The sequence below is a fragment of the Catharus ustulatus genome, chromosome 2, assembly GCF_009819885.2.
Source record: "Catharus ustulatus isolate bCatUst1 chromosome 2, bCatUst1.pri.v2, whole genome shotgun sequence".
Taxonomy (NCBI): Eukaryota; Metazoa; Chordata; class Aves; order Passeriformes; family Turdidae; genus Catharus; species Catharus ustulatus.
Window position 1 is genome coordinate 115,686,121 of NC_046222.1, and position 22,700 is coordinate 115,708,820.

General features: G+C 34.1%; 1 protein-coding gene across 1 annotated transcript in view; it reads right to left on the reverse strand.

Annotated features, from left to right (window-relative positions):
• The window catches only part of CFAP47 (cilia and flagella associated protein 47), a 266,976-nt gene that overhangs the window by 145,775 nt on the left and 98,501 nt on the right, over positions 1 to 22,700 (reverse strand). The window contains exons 43-47 of the mRNA XM_033053233.1: positions 20,864 to 20,966; positions 19,761 to 19,987; positions 13,484 to 13,664; positions 3,908 to 4,104; positions 219 to 362 (exon numbers count right to left, since the gene is read on the reverse strand). Of these exons, the coding sequence (XP_032909124.1) occupies positions 219 to 362; positions 3,908 to 4,104; positions 13,484 to 13,664; positions 19,761 to 19,987; positions 20,864 to 20,966 (852 nt within the window). The remainder of the gene's footprint in view (positions 1 to 218; positions 363 to 3,907; positions 4,105 to 13,483; positions 13,665 to 19,760; positions 19,988 to 20,863; positions 20,967 to 22,700) is intronic.

Consider the following 22,700-nt stretch of genomic DNA (forward strand, 5'->3'; position numbering starts at 1 on the left):
ACATAGGAATATGTGGTGGGGAAATCTATCACACCTAATCTTAAGGATTTCAAAGTTAGTTCACTTGTGCTTTTACTTCAGATAGTAATAAATCTTACCCTTTCTTTCTCTCAAGCAGATGCTGTATTATCAACTACCTAAACAACTTCATAATTTGGATAGATAATTTTATTGTTGAAAGCATCCTTTTCAAATGTTGAAACTAATTTCTCTCTTACCTTTATGACAGACTCAGCAACCGGCCTGAACGTGAGAGGATACTGAACTGTTTCACCTACAGGCACATTTATTGCAGGAGGGCCTTGAAAACACTGTCCTTCCACAATTGCTTCAAACCTCCAGTCCGCATTGGATATGTTAGTCTGAGAGAAAATCAAAGATGTAAATAGATTATGCATTTAAATTTTTTAATGTGCATTTCAGCTTTCACTTGCAGCTATCACACATCAGAGCACATACTCATTTGCTCCAAGTACTGGCTCAGAGTGCCTTTGGGAAGAATAAACACAGTGTATTTTAAAAATGAAATAAGCTAATAATAAATCTGTTATTCCTGGCAGTCAGAGGTACAGAAGCCCTGCTTTAAGTAGCAATACTGTCAGCAGGAATACTCATTAGAAGAACACGAGCATGATCCAGCTAATGGTCAAGATGGAATTTGTAAGTATCATTATAAACATTTACAAGTGTCTTTATGGTGCTGTTTAATGCTTGCCAAAATTCTGTTCCTATTCCATCTGTAGAAAATCCTGGTATGCCCCTTTGAAGTGCTGATGTGGTGTGCTGGCATGTATTGCCTCATTGGGCCACTGAAAACGTTACAGGATCAGTCTTATGAATTGAGAACTCATCTCCAAAGGAGAATTTACAGTCCTGTGTTCTCAGAATCTGGTCTTTCAAGAGACCAAACTACTTCAAAGAATGCCAATCCTGAGCAATATGAGCCTGAAGCTGTTTAAGAAACATGTTTATCTTACATACAGATGTGTCACAAGACTGCTTGATTATGGTCAAAAGTGAGATATTTCATAATACACGCGTAAAGACTGCCTAAAAATAGTAAAACTAAAAAAAATGCTATTCAGCCTCCCACTATTTGAAAGAACCAGATGACCAAACACCCAGTTCAGTTCAACAAAAAAAAAAATTAAAACTCATCTGAAGGATAAACTGTCACTCATGAAATAATTCATGCCTCATCAAATAGAGAAGATTAATTTCATCTGATCTATGAAAAGAGGAGGTAATCCTTTGATCTATAATAGTCTTCATCCATGGAAAACTGTATACAAACATCAGAGATAAAGAATGAATTTCAGGGAACAGAGATGATACTTCAGTCTTTGTTTCTGTCTATGAAAGTCTCAGAAACAAGAAACCTGTGGTCATCAGAGCTAACCCAGAGCTACCCACACCTGCAGTACCAGATACCTAAGGTTTGATTAATATGTGTGACTAATGCTTCATGGTTAGTTATTACATTTCCCAGTAGTTGAGCACATAATAAATGCCTGTGTGGAATGTTGGTTTGTGTATTGCCTCAGTTTTACTAAAAACTTTCATCACCATGTCTCCCATTCTCTAATAACAACGACATCATCTCTGGTAGAAAACACAAAAGAAAAAAGTATGATGTCCACATGCCACAGATAAAATTAAAGGGGAAAAAAAAAAGACAACAAAAAATTTTTTCATGATCATGCTTTTTTATCTCCACAAGGGAATGCTTTAGCCTTTTGAAAACCAGCTGGACACGTGTAAAATTGGCAGGTCATCACTCTCTGCTAATCTAACATTTTAAAATTTGGATAGAGGAAAAACATCATCAGGATTGGTCTAGGTTCTAGAGGAGGACCATGAAAATTTGAGTGCTTCAGTTGTTTTATTTTCAGTCATTTCTAGTACAATTGGTATCAGATGTTTCCTTTACCCACAGTAGTGATGATTACATCAATACATAATACAAATATTTCTTTTTAATATCTAACACAAAAACTTGTCATCTGGAGAAATCTGGTTGACAAACATAGTCATTATTAAATTTTTTTGCAACAAATCCTTCTAACACAGCATGAGCTTGTCTAAAAGTGTCTTCTAAAGAAAGATATTAAGGACAACCACAAACATTAGAAAATTAAAGTAACATATTTGTTAAATTCTGCTCCCTTATACTTGTTCATTAATGGCGCTAATTAATTAATCATCTAATTTCTACAGGATCTCTGCTTAATGCAAAATCTCATCCAAAGCCTGTCAATTTAAACACAATTAATGCTAAGGGAGTCAGAATCTCCTCACAGGATTGTAGATGGTTCAACCCAAGGTACATAATAATTGCATTGGACCTCTACCTGGAGAGTCTGAAAGGCAGAGATGGAACAATGACATTCATCTCATGCTTGAGAAAATTATGGAAATTCCAAAAGAAACTAATCATAGATCTAAGATTCAGCTGGTTTTTATTATATTTCTGCCACTAATTCACTGCATGGCTTTAAGCAAACCAGCTCACCATTTCATTTGCTCCATGTACAGTGTTGCACCTAGCACACCTTATGACTGTTAGATTGCTTGTGTCTGTAAGAGCACTAAATATTTGGTTCAAGAAACTAATTTTAGCAGATTGGGTAACTCCATCTGCAGTTCCACAATGATCATATCTTTTTCCACAGAACATTTAAGAAAATTTAAATGGCAAATACAATATTGCTAATAAAAATATTAAAAAATGGGAAAATAGATGGAGAAGCTCCAACTAGAATGAGCGTATACAAAAATGTAAAGTATCTAACTCCTAAAAAGTGAATACTCTGAAGTGAAAAACAAATCCATCAGAAGAATAAAGCAAATCTGTTTAGAAAGTGTCTGTTTAAATAAGGTAGAAAATCCCCTTACCTTTCTGTGTTATGTATCAGTTGTTTTTAGGCTAATGTAACATTCAGAAAAATCAATGTTTAATGTATAAATTATTAACATCTTAAAACTTATGTGCAAGAAGAGATAGCACTGTAATATGGTTTCCTTTAATTTTCTTTTTTCCTCTCTGATGTACGTACTAGTTCCTTGTCTACTCTCAATATTTGACAGAGCATTCAGTATGGTCTTTCCCCAGATATTCAGTCTTGTTTGAATCTGCCCCTACTCTTTTGACTACAGGATATCAGAATAATTTCTCTATAAATTAGCTCACTAGTATTCCTTAGTGGCTCTACAACCAAAAGTACATAAACCAAACTGTAGTTCAGATCTCAGGAAATATTTTACTGGTTCTTTTCTTTATTCCTTCTCTCATAGCTTAAGTTCCTTCCCTATAATTTTTGTCCCTTTTGTTTGTTTGTTTGTTTGTTTGTTTGGTGGGTTTTTTTGTTTGTTTTGTTTCATTTAAGTTCTCTAAAATTTGACCAATAATTTTCCGAGAGAGATGGTATTGCACCCATCTTCTCTTTCTGGTCTTACTTCTCATTGCCAAGAGTTTCATACACCAAGTAGTATATATAATATACAGTATATTATATATACACAGTATACTGGCTATGTTTACCACATTTTTTAACTGTATGTAATCTAGTTCTTCTGTTTTATTCCTCAGCATGTCTCCTTTTTTTTCCTTCCGAAATAGTGTATTTATTCCTTAGATTAAATAACTACTTTTTTCACTTTCACTGTGATAACATTATTAAATAACAGACTAACATTTTCAGAAGAAAAACATCGAAATTAAGCCCATCAAACTAATAATTAACTTGGGGTAAATTATTTTTCCCAGGACTTTGAGAAATAATACTCAAGTCAGTATTTACATTCATTTCTGCATTTCAAGGCAGCAAAGTTTATCAGTATTGATTCAAAATCTGTTTTTTTAAAATCCTAAATCTTAGTTTAGTTAGCAGCAGGGGAGTGAACTTACAATTGGAATTTCCTGAGTCACTTTCTGGTAAGCTGGAGTTACAAATTCAATCTGTGCATCAGCGTGGTCTGCATTCACCACACATTCAATCTCATAGACACGAATATCACTGGACGACTTCAGAAGAATCTGACAGTGGTAGCAACCAGCATACTTAGGAGTGAATTTTATAGGAAAGTCAACTGTATCATTTCCACCTAAAACAAAATATATAAATAGTGTGATATTGTAAAGCTTCTCAGGAACACTGAATTCACGAGCAGAATCTTAAGAGGTTTCCAATAAACTGTAAGAGAGTCTCCCCAGCAATACATGCAAAAATTCCCAAGGAACAACAGATTTTTAGGATTTTTACCATAAAAGTTAATTGCCTAAAAATTTCATATATATATGGATTTCTGTAAATATTTTAAAAACTATACAGGTCACTAACTTTTGCCAACAGCTACTGTCAGCGATATCAGCATATTTGGCTGAGTATACCCAACAATTACTGAAATTCTGTTAAATACAGCAGGTCTCATGACAACCCATTAGACCTTTTTCTATACCAAATTTTGGATTGAAGGTCTGAGTTCCCAAAATTGTCAGGGTTATCCAAGCTGAAACAGATTCATGCTAAGTCCCATTTTCCCAATCTGCAGCACACAGGGAAAACTCCCCACTGTAATCTCTAGAGCAAGGAAGGAGCAAAACAAACACTGTCCATCTTTGCACAGAGCCAGGTCTGAGAAGCCTGCTGCAAAGATTTCCTCCTCTGTTCTTGCTTCCAGAAAACATCAGACTCTTCCACAGGATTTTAATCCCCTTAGTAGCCCTTGTAGGACACATTCCAAAGGAGAAAAGAAGGTACATGAGGAACTCCAGTGATGGCCATAAAGAGTTCCCCAGTCCCAAGTCTCTAAGACACCTGAAAAACCACATGAAGACTGCAGCTGTAAAAACTGTAGTTTTACTGCAACAAAGACTGATTCTCTTCACTGTTTTCAAAGCTTAGAAACCAATGCCTAAAGCTGTAAAAAGATGATAAGGGAAGTCAGAGACAACATAATGACACAACAGAACCTCACAGACAAAACTCCAAGCAATGCAATTCTCTCTGAGGGGGAACACCAAACAAAGCCTTGTGGAATTTTCTCTTTTCTCTTTTATTTGGCTTTTTTTCTGATGGTATGCATGACAACAGGATTCAAACTACTCTGATATCTTTAAAGACAACAACTCAGTTTTGAAAGTACAATCAGTTTCCATTTGCAATGCTCCTCATTCTCTTCCAACCAGTGGTGCTCCTCATGTATTGAGGTCTCACCTCTCTGAAAATGAACACCCAACTCAAGTTTTCTTGCAGCCTTATATCATCACTTTGTCAAACATCACTGCTCTTTCCACAATAAAATCTCAAATTCAAGAGACAAATCGTACAGAGTGGCATTATTCATCTTCAAACATTACTAGACTATCAGAAAGATTATAAATTACACCTCAGTTTTAACCCTCTTTGAAATAATTAGTTTGTTCTCTTTTAAGGACAAGATTAATGGCCTGGTAATTTTTAAATTATTATCAATATGACCTATTTTAGCATTAAATTATTATCCCCATTGGCTATCTTCCACAGAAGTAACCTGAGTTTGTCAGTTATGCAAGGAATGAACCTCTTTTCATTCCTCAGTTCATTAGTACAGTCCCTGTCCACAAGAATTATCTTAAGATGTTGAAACAAAATATTTTATTTAAATTTAAAGTACACATTTTAAATGCTAGCATTTAAAGTTAAATTAAATGTTTAAATTTGTACTTTAAGAAAGATAATACAATGTACTGAAAGACCCACTACATTTCTACATTACTTTTACCTCCTTGCACTAAATGGAAATTCTAATTGCTAATAACTAGGGTTACTTTTGTCCGAGTTGGATCCATATTTGAAATGCACACTTTCAATCAAAAATCCTTCCTATAGAAAAATTTTAAAAGAAAAACCATGAAAAGTACATTCCATAATTATAATTTTTATTACAGCATTACTTTAGTGTAAAAAAAAATGCTACTTATGCATTTAGAAAATACATTTTAGAATAATTCAGTTGAATAACTTAAATATTATACTCAATTACAATGAATCAAAAGGAAAGCAAGTAAATTGGTTACATTTATTCAATGCAATAAGTATCTTATGCAGTAATACATGGTTTCTCCAAATGAAAATAACTACAGAAATTATCTGTCTTCACACTATAGGTGAAGATGGACTTTTTTCCTTGCAAAATGTTTTTTTTTAATACCATAAAGTATGGGCTTAAAAATGTCTTAGCTTAGCATGTTTTGTTCTCTCAGTCTCATAAGACATTCAACAAAGATTAATTTACGGATATATTCAAAGATTTAATGAACATAATCCATGGGGCCAGAACTGGCTTACCTAACAATTTCTGGGACAAAAGTGTCAATAATAATCCATGGGCATCATTTATTTAATTCCCATGTAGTAGGAAGCAGAGTCTGCATCCATCAAAAAGAATGAGGCTGCAAGCATTTCTTCAACAGTGAAAAGTCAGGCAGAGCAATACAGGGGTTTGCTACAGTCTCCATCCCCACAAAGGATTTTTATTATTTTACAGGGAAGTATTCCATGTGAAATAATCTGGTGGTTTTATTTCCTAGAAAAATGCCTACAGGAAACATTCACTTGATCATATTAGGTTTTGTTGTGAGACAGTTGTCAGAACAGGGGAATTTGCAAATACTAAACTTTCAGTGTGCAATTTTACCATGCATTGTTGGAAAACTAAATTACAGCACACAGGCACTGGTCATGTCCTCTGGCAACTGCCTGGAATTTTGTGTCATTTATTTATTGTAAAACACAATCTGTTCACCAGAACTAACAAAGTTCATGTCTTCTGGTTTTTAAAAATCTTATAACTCATCATTTTAGATGTGCCTGAAGTCAAAGTCCTCTAGCTGCATTAGCCTACAAACAGTACCTTTTGGAGACAGGTAATGACAAGTTGTTTTGACATTAAAATGTAAGAAAAAATATATTCTGTAAGGTAGTAATAATAGCCCTGAGGAATCACTGTTTAGCCTTATCACTGTGGGAGGATGAAATGAGTAAAATTAGAAATGTTACTCTTCCTCACCACAATCTGTTGTCATAATTTATGAAGATAGAAAAGTATGGGCCTTCAGTAGTTCATCAAATAATTGCACATTATAATAGCTTTTGTTCAGCAGTGGTTATTCTATCTAGTCAGAATTTCAAAGCTGAATTTCTCACTGAACATATCTCAGTCTCTCACACTATGCATGTGTCACAGATAACTGGTTAAATTAACCCCAAGACTGAATTTGCAGGTATGGACTCCTAGAAGATTACATAAGCAATCACAATTAAGAATCCAGGTTTTTCTGACTTCTATTTATATATTAGGTATTCAAATAAGCTCACCTGAATTAGAACATTTCTCAACTCAGTAGTTTTGAAATCTTTTATATCCTTTATTGAGTGCTGAAAAGTTTTTAAATTTTTTGCTACCACTCTGTATGCTTATTTGTGATTTCCTTTCATTTTATCTTAATCAAACAGATTTGCAGAGGAGTTTCTAAAACACCTACTAACTGGTTATTTGTTCCTTTTTCCATTTAAATACAGTATACCATTATATGTCTAAACAAAAAGTTAAATACTTAATCAGAAAAGGAAGATCTACTGGGAAAAAAAGAATTAAAGCAAGTTTTCCTTAACTGATCTAAAAATGAAAATGGGAGACACTTTTTTTCAATGTCTTGTTATGAACACTCAGCAGCTGTGTTTGTGTATCATTCAGGATCCAGTGAAAAGCTCTCTGGCACTGCAATAAAGTAGTTGTAGGGGGCTGGTTGTTTAATAATCATTGTCCCTAATATTTATAAAAATACTCACAGGCTCTTTAGAAACAAGCAGTCACTGCACCAGTGGGCAGTGCTGCCAGATTTACTTAACACAGCTTTAAGAACCATGACATGGAGGTGTTTTCTTAAGCCATTTGATGAATAGCCCCTGCTGAAAGGGATTAGCCAAATTATAAGGAATTACACTGATAAAATAGAGTAATTTCAAGACTCTTGATCTAAAAAAACAACAAAGTCAGAGCTAAGAACTCTCTAAAACACACACACCATATTTACAAAAACTTTCAAAACTGATTTTTTCTGACTGCAAGACTAAACAAAATTTCCTACAAACAAGGAAGAGAGCTCAGAACTATTACAAAGACTGCACTGAATGCATAAGGAAATACTACATGGAGAGAGGCTCAAAACCAAGTCTGCTCTATCGCTTACTGTAAAATACTAAGTTAATGCATAATAAGTAATAAAGGCTTATAGTGAAAAATGTAAGAGGTACATAGAGACTTCTGCGGTGCGGTTCCTTTCTTTTTGCAATCAAGATTTCTCTGAGGAAAGGTTTTCTTTTTTAAAAAAAGAGAAAAAAGAAAGTCAGTAGTTGCTTTACCAGAAGCCACAAAGTCAGAACAATCTGAATAAATTAACTGTAGGAACAATTAATGAGAAAGTAGAAAATATCTAACAATTCCTGATAGTTCTGTAGAGAAAGATTTTTCATCATTCATTGGGAAGAAAGGGGAAAAAAAAAACCGAGAGAACTCTTCTTGGATATTCTTTGTAAGTATAACAGCAGGGAACCAACACTGTCAAATCTGTAGGAAGAGGCAACAGAACTCTAATATTAGCTTTTAATACTGAATTTAAAATAGATAGCAAGGTGGAATATAATTTTTTTCTTGAAAATGAATTGTTAGCTTTACTTATTTATGGACAATTTTGATCTGAAATAGTACAACCCAGCCATCAGAAAAAGGTTTTAGTTTTATATTTGTGACTAGGTTCTTCATATTTATTTTTATAAACATAGGAAAAACTCTAAACCATATGGAATGACAAAAAAGCATTCCCAGTGCATGCCTGCCTTAGAAAAGTTCAATGATGCTAATAAAATACAGAAAGTGCTTATCAGGACACACTTGCTTAGGTGCATATCCATTTGAAAATTAAAATCTACCATTACCTTATAGAACTGCACAAATCTATCATTACTGATGGAATATATTTGTGCATTTATCATTTCATGTTGGGATTTGGTTATTATTAAAATTTATAACATAAGGTATTGAGATGCTGGTACTGACATGTGCTGCTGCAAAGTTTAGAAGAGCAATTGCTATCAATCATTTACTCCCATATATTTTCTTTCCTTTTAAAACCATCTAGTCCAAAGGTATTGCTATCAGGTTTCCTGCTAATAGCACAAGTGGTAATCTAAAGTCAATTCAAGGCAGAAGATTGCAAAAAAAAAAAAAAAGTCTGAAAAGAAGAAAACCAAATAAACAGGAAGCCGTTCTTACAAAGTACTCGGATGGTGCAGTATTGATGAACTGTCACAGGCAGCTCTGGGAGGTGCTCTGTCTCAGGAATTTCTATGTTTCCATTACTCAAAGCAATTGTCAGTGTCATGTTACAAGGTATAAAGGCATAGCCTATTCCAGAAAATTCCAGAATTTCCCATTTCTGGCATAAATCCTTCTTTAATACCAAAATACATATTATTGGATGTTTCTCTTAGCAACAGAATTTCATCAAATAATTCTTATATTAAGCCCTAACCTGACAATTGGAGCAAAAGTGTGTCTCCTAGGAAAGCTTCCACTTTCTTTTTTAAAAGACTGAGTGGTAGAAAGATTTTTGTTTCTCTTGAGTTTGTCCATATTTGATAAACCTCTCAGTCACATAATTTTACAGGAATCATAAATTGTTTCATTAAAGATCTCTGTCTTATGTAGAAAGTCCTGTGCTTTCTGCATAGAGCACTTAACAGTCTTCACAGTCAAATACATTTTTCTTTTTAAAAAATTACAGTTAACCTGAGAGGAACCACTTTCCCTCAGAGATCAGGGAGTCATCAAGGTATTCAATCTCTCAAGACCTTGAAAATTAAAATAGAACTTGGCTGAACCCTTCCTCATTTGCAGCCTTCTGTCTAAAGTATGGAACAAGAACTGGATGTGCTGTTCCAGTATTATGTTCTCCTTCTTAATACAATAACAGCACTTTTTGATACTTGCACTGTATTTTTTCAGTTTTGCATTCAAGGATACTTGTTTTTCATAATTTTACAACAAATCCTTTGATGAAAGAACAATGGGGTTGCTGTCAGAAAAACACAGAGTGGGGAAGTAAGGCTGACAGCTTTAGTTCACACTGTGAGACAGGTACTCTGCTGCTTTGCAGATTTCTCAAATATTTCAGGAGACATCACTGCAAAACAAGGCCCTTCCTCCCCTTTCTACCTATGTTATTTCATCTTTGATATGTAACATTATTTAGCATAAAACCCATGTTGTTTAATGAAATCCAACTGACAGGTAAAACTTATTTGAAGCTGAGTTTCAGCTGATTAATTGCTGAAAAGACAAATAGCACTGACTTTTGTACTTCAGAGTTCTGCCTGAAAACTCACAGCTATTTCCTTCTTTCCTAACCACAGTGGATGTTGTGATGCTGGACAGCACTCGCAAATATTCAGGACCAGCAAATATTCTGCAGAAAAAACACTTATAATAAAAGCTATTCAACAGAGAAAATATAACAGCTCTGACTTACCAAACATGGTCCTTACCTGCAGGAAGAGCATGCTCATTTACACAGATACAGTTTTGCAAAATAAGACTGCACAGCAGGAAATCATAAATAATTGTAGAGATTCTAAGCATATATATGCATGACAAAGTCAGTGACACTGGCAAGTGAAGTTACAACTCAAGTTACAACTCTGAGCCATAAAACCTCTATATTCAAAATTTCTTTTGTTTCCATTTTTAGCAGGAACTTTAGTTTGGTGAAGCATGGTTTCAGATGCTACTTCTGTGTTGCTAAAATTTGGAGCCATTCTTTTAATCCCACTTGACATTTTATCCATTTTATTCCACACCCCTCTAAGAAAAAGGCAATGTATTTCAGTGTGGCAGCATTTTTCAATTATGCCTAACATGACTTTTTGGATGTTCAATCTATCATTCTTTGGTTTGTAAAGCATTGCAGTTTTACTGTCAATTACCTTTTTCCTGAGCTATATATGGGGATTGAATTATTTTCCAGGATATTTCTGATGATAGAAGGAAACTAAAGCCCTTAAAGATCCCATTTCAGACAAAGGTGAACAACCACCATGGTGTATGACATGATCTTCTTACATACCAAAAGGTTTAGCATGCAGACTCTGTTCCAAGTACAGAATTACATATTTGCTTGCACTAAAATTCATAGCTTGTAACTATTTGAGAGTTCAAACTAACTTCTTTCACAAAATCTGTGCCATTTCTAACTCAACAAAATCTTTGCATAATCTTCCAAATTAGTGAAATGTAGTTAATATTGTGCAGTAACTACTGGTTCCCCTTCTGATGACTCTCCAAAATGAATTAACAACGTTTGCAAAAGGTTTTTAATCTTCAAAATGCATTATTATTTTAGATCTATGCAAGTATGCAGTATAGGTTTTGATCAACATATCACACTTGAAGTTAAACATATTACTCTTTTTGTATATTTTATCTGTAAATAGTGCCAAAAATGTAATAAGGTCATTTAACAAGATCTATTTTATAGGAAATGAGTGGCATTGATTTTTTACCTTCTAATTCCCTGTTAGCAGAGTTCTTAAAATACTGGATGCACACTTCCTCCTACTGCAATCTAAGAAATTCTGACCCAAAGATTGATTTTAACCAGCTTGATTCCACCTTTGTTTTTCTTCATAAATCTAAGCACTGTCATTTGTTCAGAGAACCAGCTACTCCCACCCTGAGGAAAGCTCCCACCTTGGCCAAAATACTGCTGTTTTCTCAGACAATGATGTAAATATTTTAGATGAGACCAATGGTTTGCCCAGGAGCACCAGCTGGAGACTTCTGTCACAATATTAGGTTTTCTAAGAGCCTGTAAATCCTCCTGTGTTTCCTCATTAGTGCAATAAATACTCTGAATCAGTTGGCACTGTCTCCCTGCTGAACACATATTTGTTTTCATGCTATCAGTTGGTTATCTCAGCATCCCTTTTTGGATGTTCTTTACCTCACCACCTCTCTGAATTCACTACATAAGCCCCATTTATTTTTCTGCATCATCTTGACATTTCCACTTCCTCATATAACTATTAACCATCCTAGAAAGAAAAAATATATATCACAAAGATTGTGTACACTGTGGTATGATCTAATTTCTGACTTTATACTGATTACTCTCCTCTTCCAACTATTTGTTAATTATCCTTTGGTGAATAAAGAAGCAGCATGAACTAAGAATAAAATAACTAGTTCCTTACTGTGATGTAGTCCATTTACTATATTTCTTACTATAATGAAGGTTATTCACTACATTTTTATAGTGAATATAATGCAATTAATATTCTAAATTTTTCAGATATATTAATTCACATTTCAACTTTTAAAATAATTTGAGTAGTTGCCAAGTAATAGAGATCTCCCATCTGGCCAGTTAAGAACCTTTGCTATGAGACCATGACGGAGATCCTGCCAGGACATCAGATCTGTGTGTGCAGAGTTGGTTCTTTCCTCCAGTTGTTATTTTGCTCTTCTGTAGCGCAATCCAAAGAATCTCCTAAAAAACTCAACAAAGCCACTGACTTTTTTTAGTTCACCTCTACACTAATTATGACACAACTTCTACTGACTACTCGTCCTGTAATCTTCCACCAATCTTACTTCTAATACTGCCATAACTATTGCTGCTATCTTCCTAAAAACTCACCGTTTCACAGCATTAAATTCTATTTCAATTAAATTATCTGTAACAGAGATTTATCAGAAAAAAAGTAGATTCTTTCTTTTTTTTATTCCAGAACAGAAACATTCTACAAATTTGCATGAAGTTCCCCCAAGACTCCTTTTGTCCAGTTTCCAGCTCTCTCAATAGCTCAAGTTGTTTGTGAGGGTTTTTTTAGGAAATGCAACTTAGAGTGCTTTATAGATTTAAACAAAGCATTTTTTAAAAATCAACAAGATTTCAGTATAAAATTTAAGATACTAGAAAAGTTAGATACAACAGAGTGACCAAAGATAGCAAGATCACTCTGAAAGGTAACTATTCATTGATGAGGGACACCATTACCTGAAATCTCCCCCAGCTGACTGAGGAGGGCAAACAAGAAAAGAGATGTGATATGAGTGGCACAATTTGAACATAGATCAGTGCTGGAGGAGAAATGGGAGAAAGAAATGGGAACACAAATCCAGGTTCTGTCAGACAAAAAGACCAAATTAATTTGTCTTTTAGAGCAAGTCACCTGGGCTTGTGTGCCTTTGAGAAAACCAATAAACCAATGGCAAGTAGAAAGCACTGATTTGAGCTAATATTTAGAACTTGGGTAGTGACAAGAAAGGCAAAGTTGATGAGTAGTACAAAGGAAAGAAAGATAATTTTCTGGATCTACTATGGAAAACCTTAAAAATAAAGATTATCTTGGCAAAAGAATACAGTCACCTTTAAGAGTATTACCTGTTTTCTGAGATATAGGGTATTTGGCTGATGAAGTGTCCAAATTAACTCTGGCTGAAGTAAACACTGGAATAGAGAACTTTTTAGGAACTTTAAAGTACTGTTTCATGCTCACTTCTACACTGTAATCCAGGTACTTCATCTCTGAGGGGTGCTTACGAGGTTTCAGAAGTTCATGTCTCTGCAAGTGAAGTAATAATGTAAAATTTTCAGGCTAAGAAATGCAAAACTGTACAGGCTTAATTCTAAAACTCAATTGGTAATTAAAGAACCCACACAGCAATTTTGAGTGATCCTTCCAAATAAAAACTGACTTTGAAGATATTTTTAGACACCATGCATCTGAAACATTTATTTAAGAAAAATACATTTTGAAATCACATCCTACCCAGAAAAAAAACTCTCCTAGCCTTTATGCATATGCAGATAAGGCAAGAAAAGGAGGGGAAAAAAAAAAAAACCATAAAAAGAAAAATATTTTGGATCAGTGGTAGAAAGATGTTTCTTCTCCTACTTCATAAAGTTGCTGAGTTATAAGAAGTATGCCAAAAAGAAAAATTCTTCTCCTTTATGGCAAGGGATAACTATTAGCTAACTGACATTTTAATGTTGAAAATGTATTTCCGTAATTTGGGCATTTAGAATCAATTCTAGAGACAAGTTAGCTCCTCCTCTTGGTAAAAAGCATTGCTAATGAACAGCATGAAACGTATTAGTAAAGGATTAACACAGTGTATTAAGGCAAGCTCAATATTGGCATCTGAACCTCTTAATGAAATTAATTTGACTCCTGTAGGACAACATTACAAAAATACTGCAATGATTTAATACACTACTTGCTCAAAATTGCCATTTTCAATCCAATAACACACTATAATTGCAGTGTTCAAGAGTAATTGTAAACTGAACAAATGTTAAACCTAGTAATGCCTTTTTTACAGACAAGGCTTTGAATTAATGACTGTTTGAATTATCTTGAAGCAAATCTAGGGTGGAGATAAATATGGAAATAATCATGTTTTGCTAAGAAAACTGGTTTATTCTCAAAGTCTTAAGTCTTTTGCTTTAAAATACTGCCAGGACTGCAGGTATCACAGTACCTATTTCAGCAGGCCAAGGAATGCAAATCAATTGTGGGAATTCAAAAACTCAATTTAAAAGGAAAAGCATTTGTTCTTAAAGATCACCATTAGGTGTAAGATTCCTCTTTTTTAGGTGTCAAATTCCTCTTTAAATCAACTAGGCTTGGGTTCTGCTTTGGGTTGGTGGTGGGGACTTTTTGGTTTGCTTTTTTTCCCTCTTTTCTAATACAAATCTCACATTCCCTTGCTGGTTTTAGAAAGCAGACCCACTCTCTGACATTGCTTCCTTTTGACCATTAATCTATCCTTCCATAGTCAATGCAGTGTTAAACAAAAAAGTACACATGGACTTTAAGAACCTGTTAAGATTTAGCTATTAATAAAAGTTTTTTGGCACAATAAATATAGAAACAGATAATTATTCAAAACTTCTCATTCTATAAAGAGCAACTGGAAATATGTATTTGACTAAAAAATTCACATCAAACCAAATTGTTAGGACAGTTCTTATATTACTGTATTTGCACAATTTGTGCAAATATAATTTAAAGAAGGAACAGGAAAAATTGTTATATGAGTCGAAAATCTGAGCTCACCATTTCTATCATACAAGACTGGACTCTGACATTACTCCCTCTCAAATGCACACACAAAAAAAAATCAATAGCTACAAATAATTCAATTGCCATATTAATTGCGAGTTCCACTTTTCTCTGATAGGAATGAAAGGCCAGAATACTTTGCAGTGGGGCAAAAACATTCATTCTATCTTGTAATGGGAAGTTATTAACCAAAAGAATTACATACATTTACCATTTAAATTTGACTTGATCTTCTGCATAATCAAATATAAATTTATACCTACTAGTTATGATTTTCATAACTAGATTATTTTCCAACATTGAAATAAAAATCCAACACGATTACACAGTTTTGTTAAGTTTTAATTGACAAAATAATTGTAAGATAACCTTTCCTGAAGACATTTGAATTATAATTATCTTGAAGAAATGTCTTACTATTTAAAAACTCACTGAAAGACTTTATTTTAAGATCCTAGTTCCTGTTATATTATTTTTTAATATATTTTAGGAAAAAAGCCCAGTTGGTTAGATTTACATAGTCTATGAACACTTCCAATTATTTCCTGGCACCTTATAAACAAGTAAAGGATGAAAACATTTTTAACGAGACTTAGTGGAAAAATAAAATTCTGCAATCATACACAAGACTAAACTTTGCTGCCCCATAGGCTAACATTTCAAAGAGAAAATGTCAACACAATTCAGATGAATGGTGCAACTGCTCCAATTTTTAACATTTTTGTGGGCAGTAAGAGTTAAATAGAATTTAATAATTTTTAACTCTCATGATAAATGCAGATCTAAGGCCTCTCTGTTACAAAAAGACAGATTCCAAGCACTTTTACTTCATCAGCCTGATGGTTCATGATAGTCCAAGGGTGGATGTCTTATTACCAGCTAAGAATAGTATTTGCATTCAGTTCCCCAGATTAATTACTTTCTTGGAATAATTTTTTGGAAAATGAATGAAGGGTATATAAAGCATCAGAACTAAACTTGATCTTTTTCAAGGACTTTTTGATTTTCCCAGGAATTTTCTTAGCTGTACCATCTGCATTTTCAATGTGTGAAGAGTGGCAAATTCTGTTACAGGGTTCAGGGCTCTGAGGCACCTCTCTCCTTCCTTGCATATTATTGTTCTTCAAATCCTAATTTAGCACCACCTCTTCCTTCTAGAAATTTACTTCTAAAACTGTTTCTCAGGAAAAAAGAAATGTATTATCTCAGTCTCTCAGAACCCCTGTGGTCAGTTGTTTTTGCCATCTCCCTAAATCCCATATCAAAAGATAAGTGATATAATATAATAAACATTGGTCTCACTTGTAAATTCAGCAAATTGAAATCTGACCACAGATCCCTTTTCTGAAAAATTCATTCTCACTCAGAGGTATCTAATGCAATTTTTTATTTCCAGTACCTTCTCTGCTCAAGGACAACATGATTCTTCCTCAAAAAAAAACCCACACCAGGTTTTTAAAAAAGCAAACTCTTTACACAGAGCTTACAAATTCCCAGAACCATAAGGAAGAACACAAAAAATCTTTCTTGATCCCTGCCTACAAAGAGCACCAGCTCTGAAGATCCAGGCTGGACAGGTGTAGGATGAGCCTTTGCCACATCAGCTGAACAGCAGAAGCCACAGCCCCAAGTGCACAAGGTCTCCATTCACTTTTCAGTGATCAAACCTAAAACTCATCAGCCACTACAGTGCACTAAGATAAAAACACTCCATGTTGCTCAGCAGGATAGAAAGGAAATGCACAATGTTCACACATCAAAATGCACATCTGGAATGGCAAATGGGGTGCCCACCCTCAGCTGAGATGTTCAAAAGGAAGGAAAACAGGGGCTCAGTAAATATATTTTACAGCTTAACAATGAGGGTACCTCTGGACAAAGAGGAAAGTTAAAGCTTTAGCTCTGGGATTCTTATACAACAGGACTTTTCCTATCATAATGCCTAGTTACACAAGGAGATTATTGGCTTCTATGTCTATGAAGAAAATGTCTTGTATCTAGCAATTGGGTCTAAAAGTAGGTGTGATATTTTGAATCTCACTTCACTGGTTGCAGCATCCTTTCCCTCACAGACCCAAGTAAATGAATTCTCATATTGTTATTTCTTTTGTCTTCACTTTATTTACTACAATTAGCAACTTCAGTCTAAACACATTCTTCTTCCACAATCTCATCTTTTTTCCAATACCCTCTTCCTTCCCTTACTGTCTATGTTCACCTAAACGTCCCCCTTTCAGCTTTCTCTTATTCATCATTACTAATTATTCACAAAATATCCTTTGTTAATTATTCATTATAATGCCAGCCCTAACCTTAGCAGTGTCTGAGAGTTACATCCTATATTATCTTCACTACCACCCAAAAATATTTAAAGAGGAATTAAAGAAATAGTCAGGTGGTAAGAAAATAACACAAATTTATGGGAAAAATGTAAAAAAAAATCATTCTTTTTTACTAATTTTCATCTCATTTCATTTAGTCAATCAAAGCAGATCTTTGTTCCTTATGGTAACAAAAAGAAACAGTGAAAACATAGTAAAAAAGTACCTAGGACTTTTAGATGTGTATAGATGGGTCAAGTAAAAAATTATACCTCTATTTACTGATTATGCATATCCAGTTTGACTCCAAAAACACAGCCCATCTTCATTACTTTTCTATGTGACTTCAGTACACATGACTAAAATTTACAGTTTAGAGAGACTGGAAATCATGCAATTATTTAGTTATTTATTCTTCAATTTGACAGGTGAAAAATGAACTAAGTAGTACTAATGGAAGGGTATTTTCCCTTCTGTCCATCTCTTGTCTAGCATGATTCTACCTGCAGGAAACAATTAGAAAGGTGGAATAGAAACCCAAAAGAGAACAACAGATTTCCAAAGATTCTGGATTTATCTCTAACCCACATCATGTGCCCCACAGGATTTCATGAGTCTAAATCATTCATTGAATCATGAGTTTTGTAGACGGACTTTTTTTCATTTTTTTGCCTTTTTTTGTGGGGAAAGAGTAGGATTTTGACCACCTAAACCATACTTCAGCTCCAATTTTCACTTCAGAACACCAACCCCCTCAAAAAAGGTTTTTCCAGTTAATGTCACCAGAATTTCAAAGTTGTCACCTTTAAACAGATAGTTGGCAGGAATTTATTACAAAAAGTTTTAGGAATATGTTTCTACATAATTTAGTCTGCATAGTGAATATTGAGATATTTTTAATGTGTAAACTTTTTCTATGCCAGTAGCAGAACTTCTCCTCTGTATTTGACATAAGCAAGTATAAGACTTTATATACATGGAACAAAATACTTGTTTCTGCACATTTATTTCATTTCTTATATGATAATTCACTCAGTGCTAGTATCTACCATTATGGGTTTTATAAGGTAATTCAGCTAATTATCCTCCACTCTTCCACAATGCATGTGGTTTTAGAACTCACATTGTATCTTAGCATGTCTAGTGGTGCAAGGAGTGTTCCTATTATGTTCTGTCTTGATCCCATCCACAACTTCAGAGCAGTTAGACTTTTCATTAAGTATTTGTTAAATGACTGTGATATTAAGGGACTTAAATTATGAAAACTCAGTGAAATGTTACCACAGCAGTGGATTAGCCATAATCCCAAAGGAGACTACTTGAGTCTAGATGACATCATTACAATTGCTGTCCCACTCCAAACACACAACAGATTAAAGTTATGATGCAAGTTTCCCTCATTTTATTTGTTTTATATTACTTTTCAAACAAAAGGCATAAATTTAGCAACATCAAATCATGAGGGAAAATTCTTTTCCTTCTAGCACTGGGTACCATACTTGGGGAACTGTCTGACTGGAAAACTGGAATAACAGTCCTGCCCAGCAATTGATCTGAGGCCAGGTACATCAGCAAAGAGAAATTAAAACCCAGAGTGTGGCTATCATCCTCAGAAGGCTATACCTGAATCCTTCATGAGGAAAAACCTTGCTTATTTGGCAATATTGTTGTTACAAATTTATTCACAAGTAATAACTGATTGTTTAATGGCCTACCTTGGGAGGACTTTTTATTTCTAGATGCTGAAATCTTGGGAAAATATGTATAGGTTGGAATGATGCATAAGAGGGGAGCTATATCTTATTAGAAAAACTTGTGTTTCTTCAAAACTATTTTGCATTGATTGCAAGACAAGGAAAAGTCTGTCTGTTCCTTCATTCATTCTCAAGGTCTATTGGTTTGAGGAAAAAAAAAATCTATTTCTTACAAAAATATGCATAATGAAGATTACTAACTGAGATAACTATTACATAGAGCCTGAAAGCTTTTTTATTACAGTTATTTTTCAGAAGTAAAAGTAGAATGTTAGTATTTAACTGCAGTCAAGTTTTCTTAAAGGAATGATACCATAATAGCATGGGGTGACAGAGTAGCTTCAGAAGGAACATGGAAAATATTGCAGTATCTGAGAGTGGATTTGGATTAGCAATTACAGATTACAGGTGTGTGAAAAAAACATAACTTCACACTATTTCCTGAAACTAAAAACAATTCAGTCCAGCAAATCAAGGACAATTAAACTTAATTGCAGCACCAGATAATTGTTTCTCACCTCTATTTTGGACAGCCCCAGCAATGCAATTGCAACTCGAACGCTGCTGCTCTGCAGAGTGCCAGTCATCAGCCTCCTTTCATACTCAATTGCTGACATCTGCTGCTGTGCAGCCAGAGCCAGGGCCCTCTCTCTTGACTCATTGATCAATGGGATCCTCAGATGTTCCTCCAGAGTCTGACCAAGTCCACATTTCAAATATAAAACTGGCTGTACTGTGCTTGTATCTGTTAAAAAAACCCAAATAAATGAAAGAGCAAAACAAAACTGCACACCACGTTTATCAGCTGCTGGAACTGCAGAGAGTATTTAAAATTTTTAATCTCCAAAGAAAAGAATACAAAATTCCTTCAATGTTTAGTTCCATGCTATTAATTTAGTACATGCCATTTATTACCTATAATACTTTATTTTTCAACATAATGGGAAGTAAAAATTAGTAGACTGAAATGCAACCCAAAATTTAGTTAATATAGCTAATAAATTAGCTAATAAATCCCAGACTTCAGTGTTACTACTATTATGGTAGTATTAAAAGTTTACCAAAGTTTTTCTGCTACCTACACAGCAGAGCCACGCTTTTACCCCTCTAGATCATGTTACATCCCCTCAAAAAACAACCACCAGAAGTTATTTCAAGTAGTTACACTGTTTCTGAAATAGGACTGACAGGAGTTTATCCCTGGCTGTTTGAAGACAAAAGCATTGGAGTATCTGTCAAATCACATCACTGCACACAAAACTTGTGTTTTAATGCTAGAAAAATTCTAGATAAAGATGACTTGTCCTGGTTCATATAGCTAGAAACCTATATTCAGAATAAAAAAATAAGAAAAATTATGAAAAACTATTTATGTAAATTATGTTGAAAACAATACAAGATGAAGGTCACCACCAGCTGATGCTCTGAAGAGAATGGACTCGAAAATATTAGAAGAAATATTGCATATATTCATTATAATGTATTTTTTACACTTCACTATAAACAACTTTTTTTTTAGCCACATGTATTTAATCAATTTTAAGAAAAAATCTGTAGAAATAAAAGAATATTAAAAAAAAAATTTCCTCTATTTTACTCATCTCCCTTCAATTCACTGTACCTTCTGAGGTAGCACGCAAAACATTGGGACTATCCAGTGCAGGCAGTTCTGAAGGCAGAGGTAAATCACCTATTCCCTCAATCAGGTACAGGAAGTCTCCAATCTGCAACACAAGGACAAAGAGCCACACACTTCAGAGAGCAACTCACACAGAACAGAAAGCAAACTATTGCAACTAACAGCAAAAATATTCTAGTAACATCTAAGATCTGACCTGTGCAATAATTTACATATTCAGGAGAACTGAATTTTTAAACTATGCCTAAATAGAAGAAAATTATTATTTCAAGCCATGCTGTGACAATCAAGTAACTTTAATTGATAATATTAAATAAAAAAAGTCAAGAAATTTTAAAAAGCAGAATCCTTTCAAACTCCTCATATAATTTAACTGAATAAGGGTACTCTGACCCATAAATACAGCAAAAACTTTGAATTCCAACTATCTACTACAGTTACACATAATTACACAGTTCATGAGCAACCTTCTTTGCTCTTCACCACTTAGAATTTTTTTTAAAATGTTTACAATAGTTACGAGCCAGAAACATTTCCCTAGAAAGCAAAAATAACAGAAGTCAAGGTAGGTTAGCATGATGCACAAATGATGATGTACAAATTCTCCTTTAAAAAAATAAAGTTAATAAATCTTAATTATTTTATTAAAAAACTGAAAATCTAAAAAAGCTTGAAATTAAATATAAACATGACCTAGAACAAAGAAAGATAGTCATTTTTAATAGGGAAAGGATAACTTAACTAGCAGAGAAATAACTTTGAATTATAGATAGAATGAAAAAAATAAGGTGCAAATGAAAGACAGATGAATATTTTTTAAGAAAACTCACTGAAATTAAAGTCCACAATCAGAATGGCCCGAACTAAGAAGATATCCAAATAAGGTACCATACATCTATCTGAACCAGGCAGGAGATTTAACATATATTCTGCATATATTGCTTTGACAACTTCTTTGTATTTAACAAAATTTTTTTTTTTACAGATAATTTACCTTCTACTGATTGCAAGGTAAAGAATTAAATGCCTTTGCAACAACTGATATAATTTGCATATTCAGTCTCTCTTTATTTCCATAAACCATATTCTGTAAAACTCTGCCCTAAACATACATATTCTGTCATTTATTGTTCATCCCAGATATGAAGGAAATAATTTGTTTACACAATTTAGTGCATCTGCCAACACAATATTTTCCTTTTAATACTGCTCAATAGCATAAGAAAACCCTGTTTTTTCCTTTGCCTTCATTTGCACTTTCATCAGATATTTATGTTAAGGCTGAAAACACTGCAATTATACTCCTGACCCAGCAGAAGGAAAGCTATTCTACTCTGATGGTATTTTCTCCCTTTCCTTGATTCAAGAGCTCACACAAATCTTCCTTGAGAAGAATTAAAGAAACCTCCAGCAAAATTGGATTCTCACACACAAATAGCCACTCCTGGAACCAATTTAAACAGGAATTATTCCTGTTTGACACAATGATTTGACTCCTTAAGGGCCCTCAACAAGCAGACAGCACACACAACTAATTTTATGAAGGTGCTGGTTGCTGGGATGCCATTCTGCTATCAGCTACTTTTCCTGTCCTTGCTGACATCGATATGCTTATAGGAAGGAATAAACTTCTCCAATTTCCTCTTTGCTTTGAAGAAATCTGGGGTTTTGATCTCCACAGAATGCAAATCCTGTTTTCTTTCCACTGAGCTTTTTCCCAGTGCTTTGGAACAGAATGGGTATTTCACTGAACTTTGAGAGTTTAGCTTTTATGCCCATGATTTTATTGCTTTATATTTCCATTTTTCATCACCTGCAA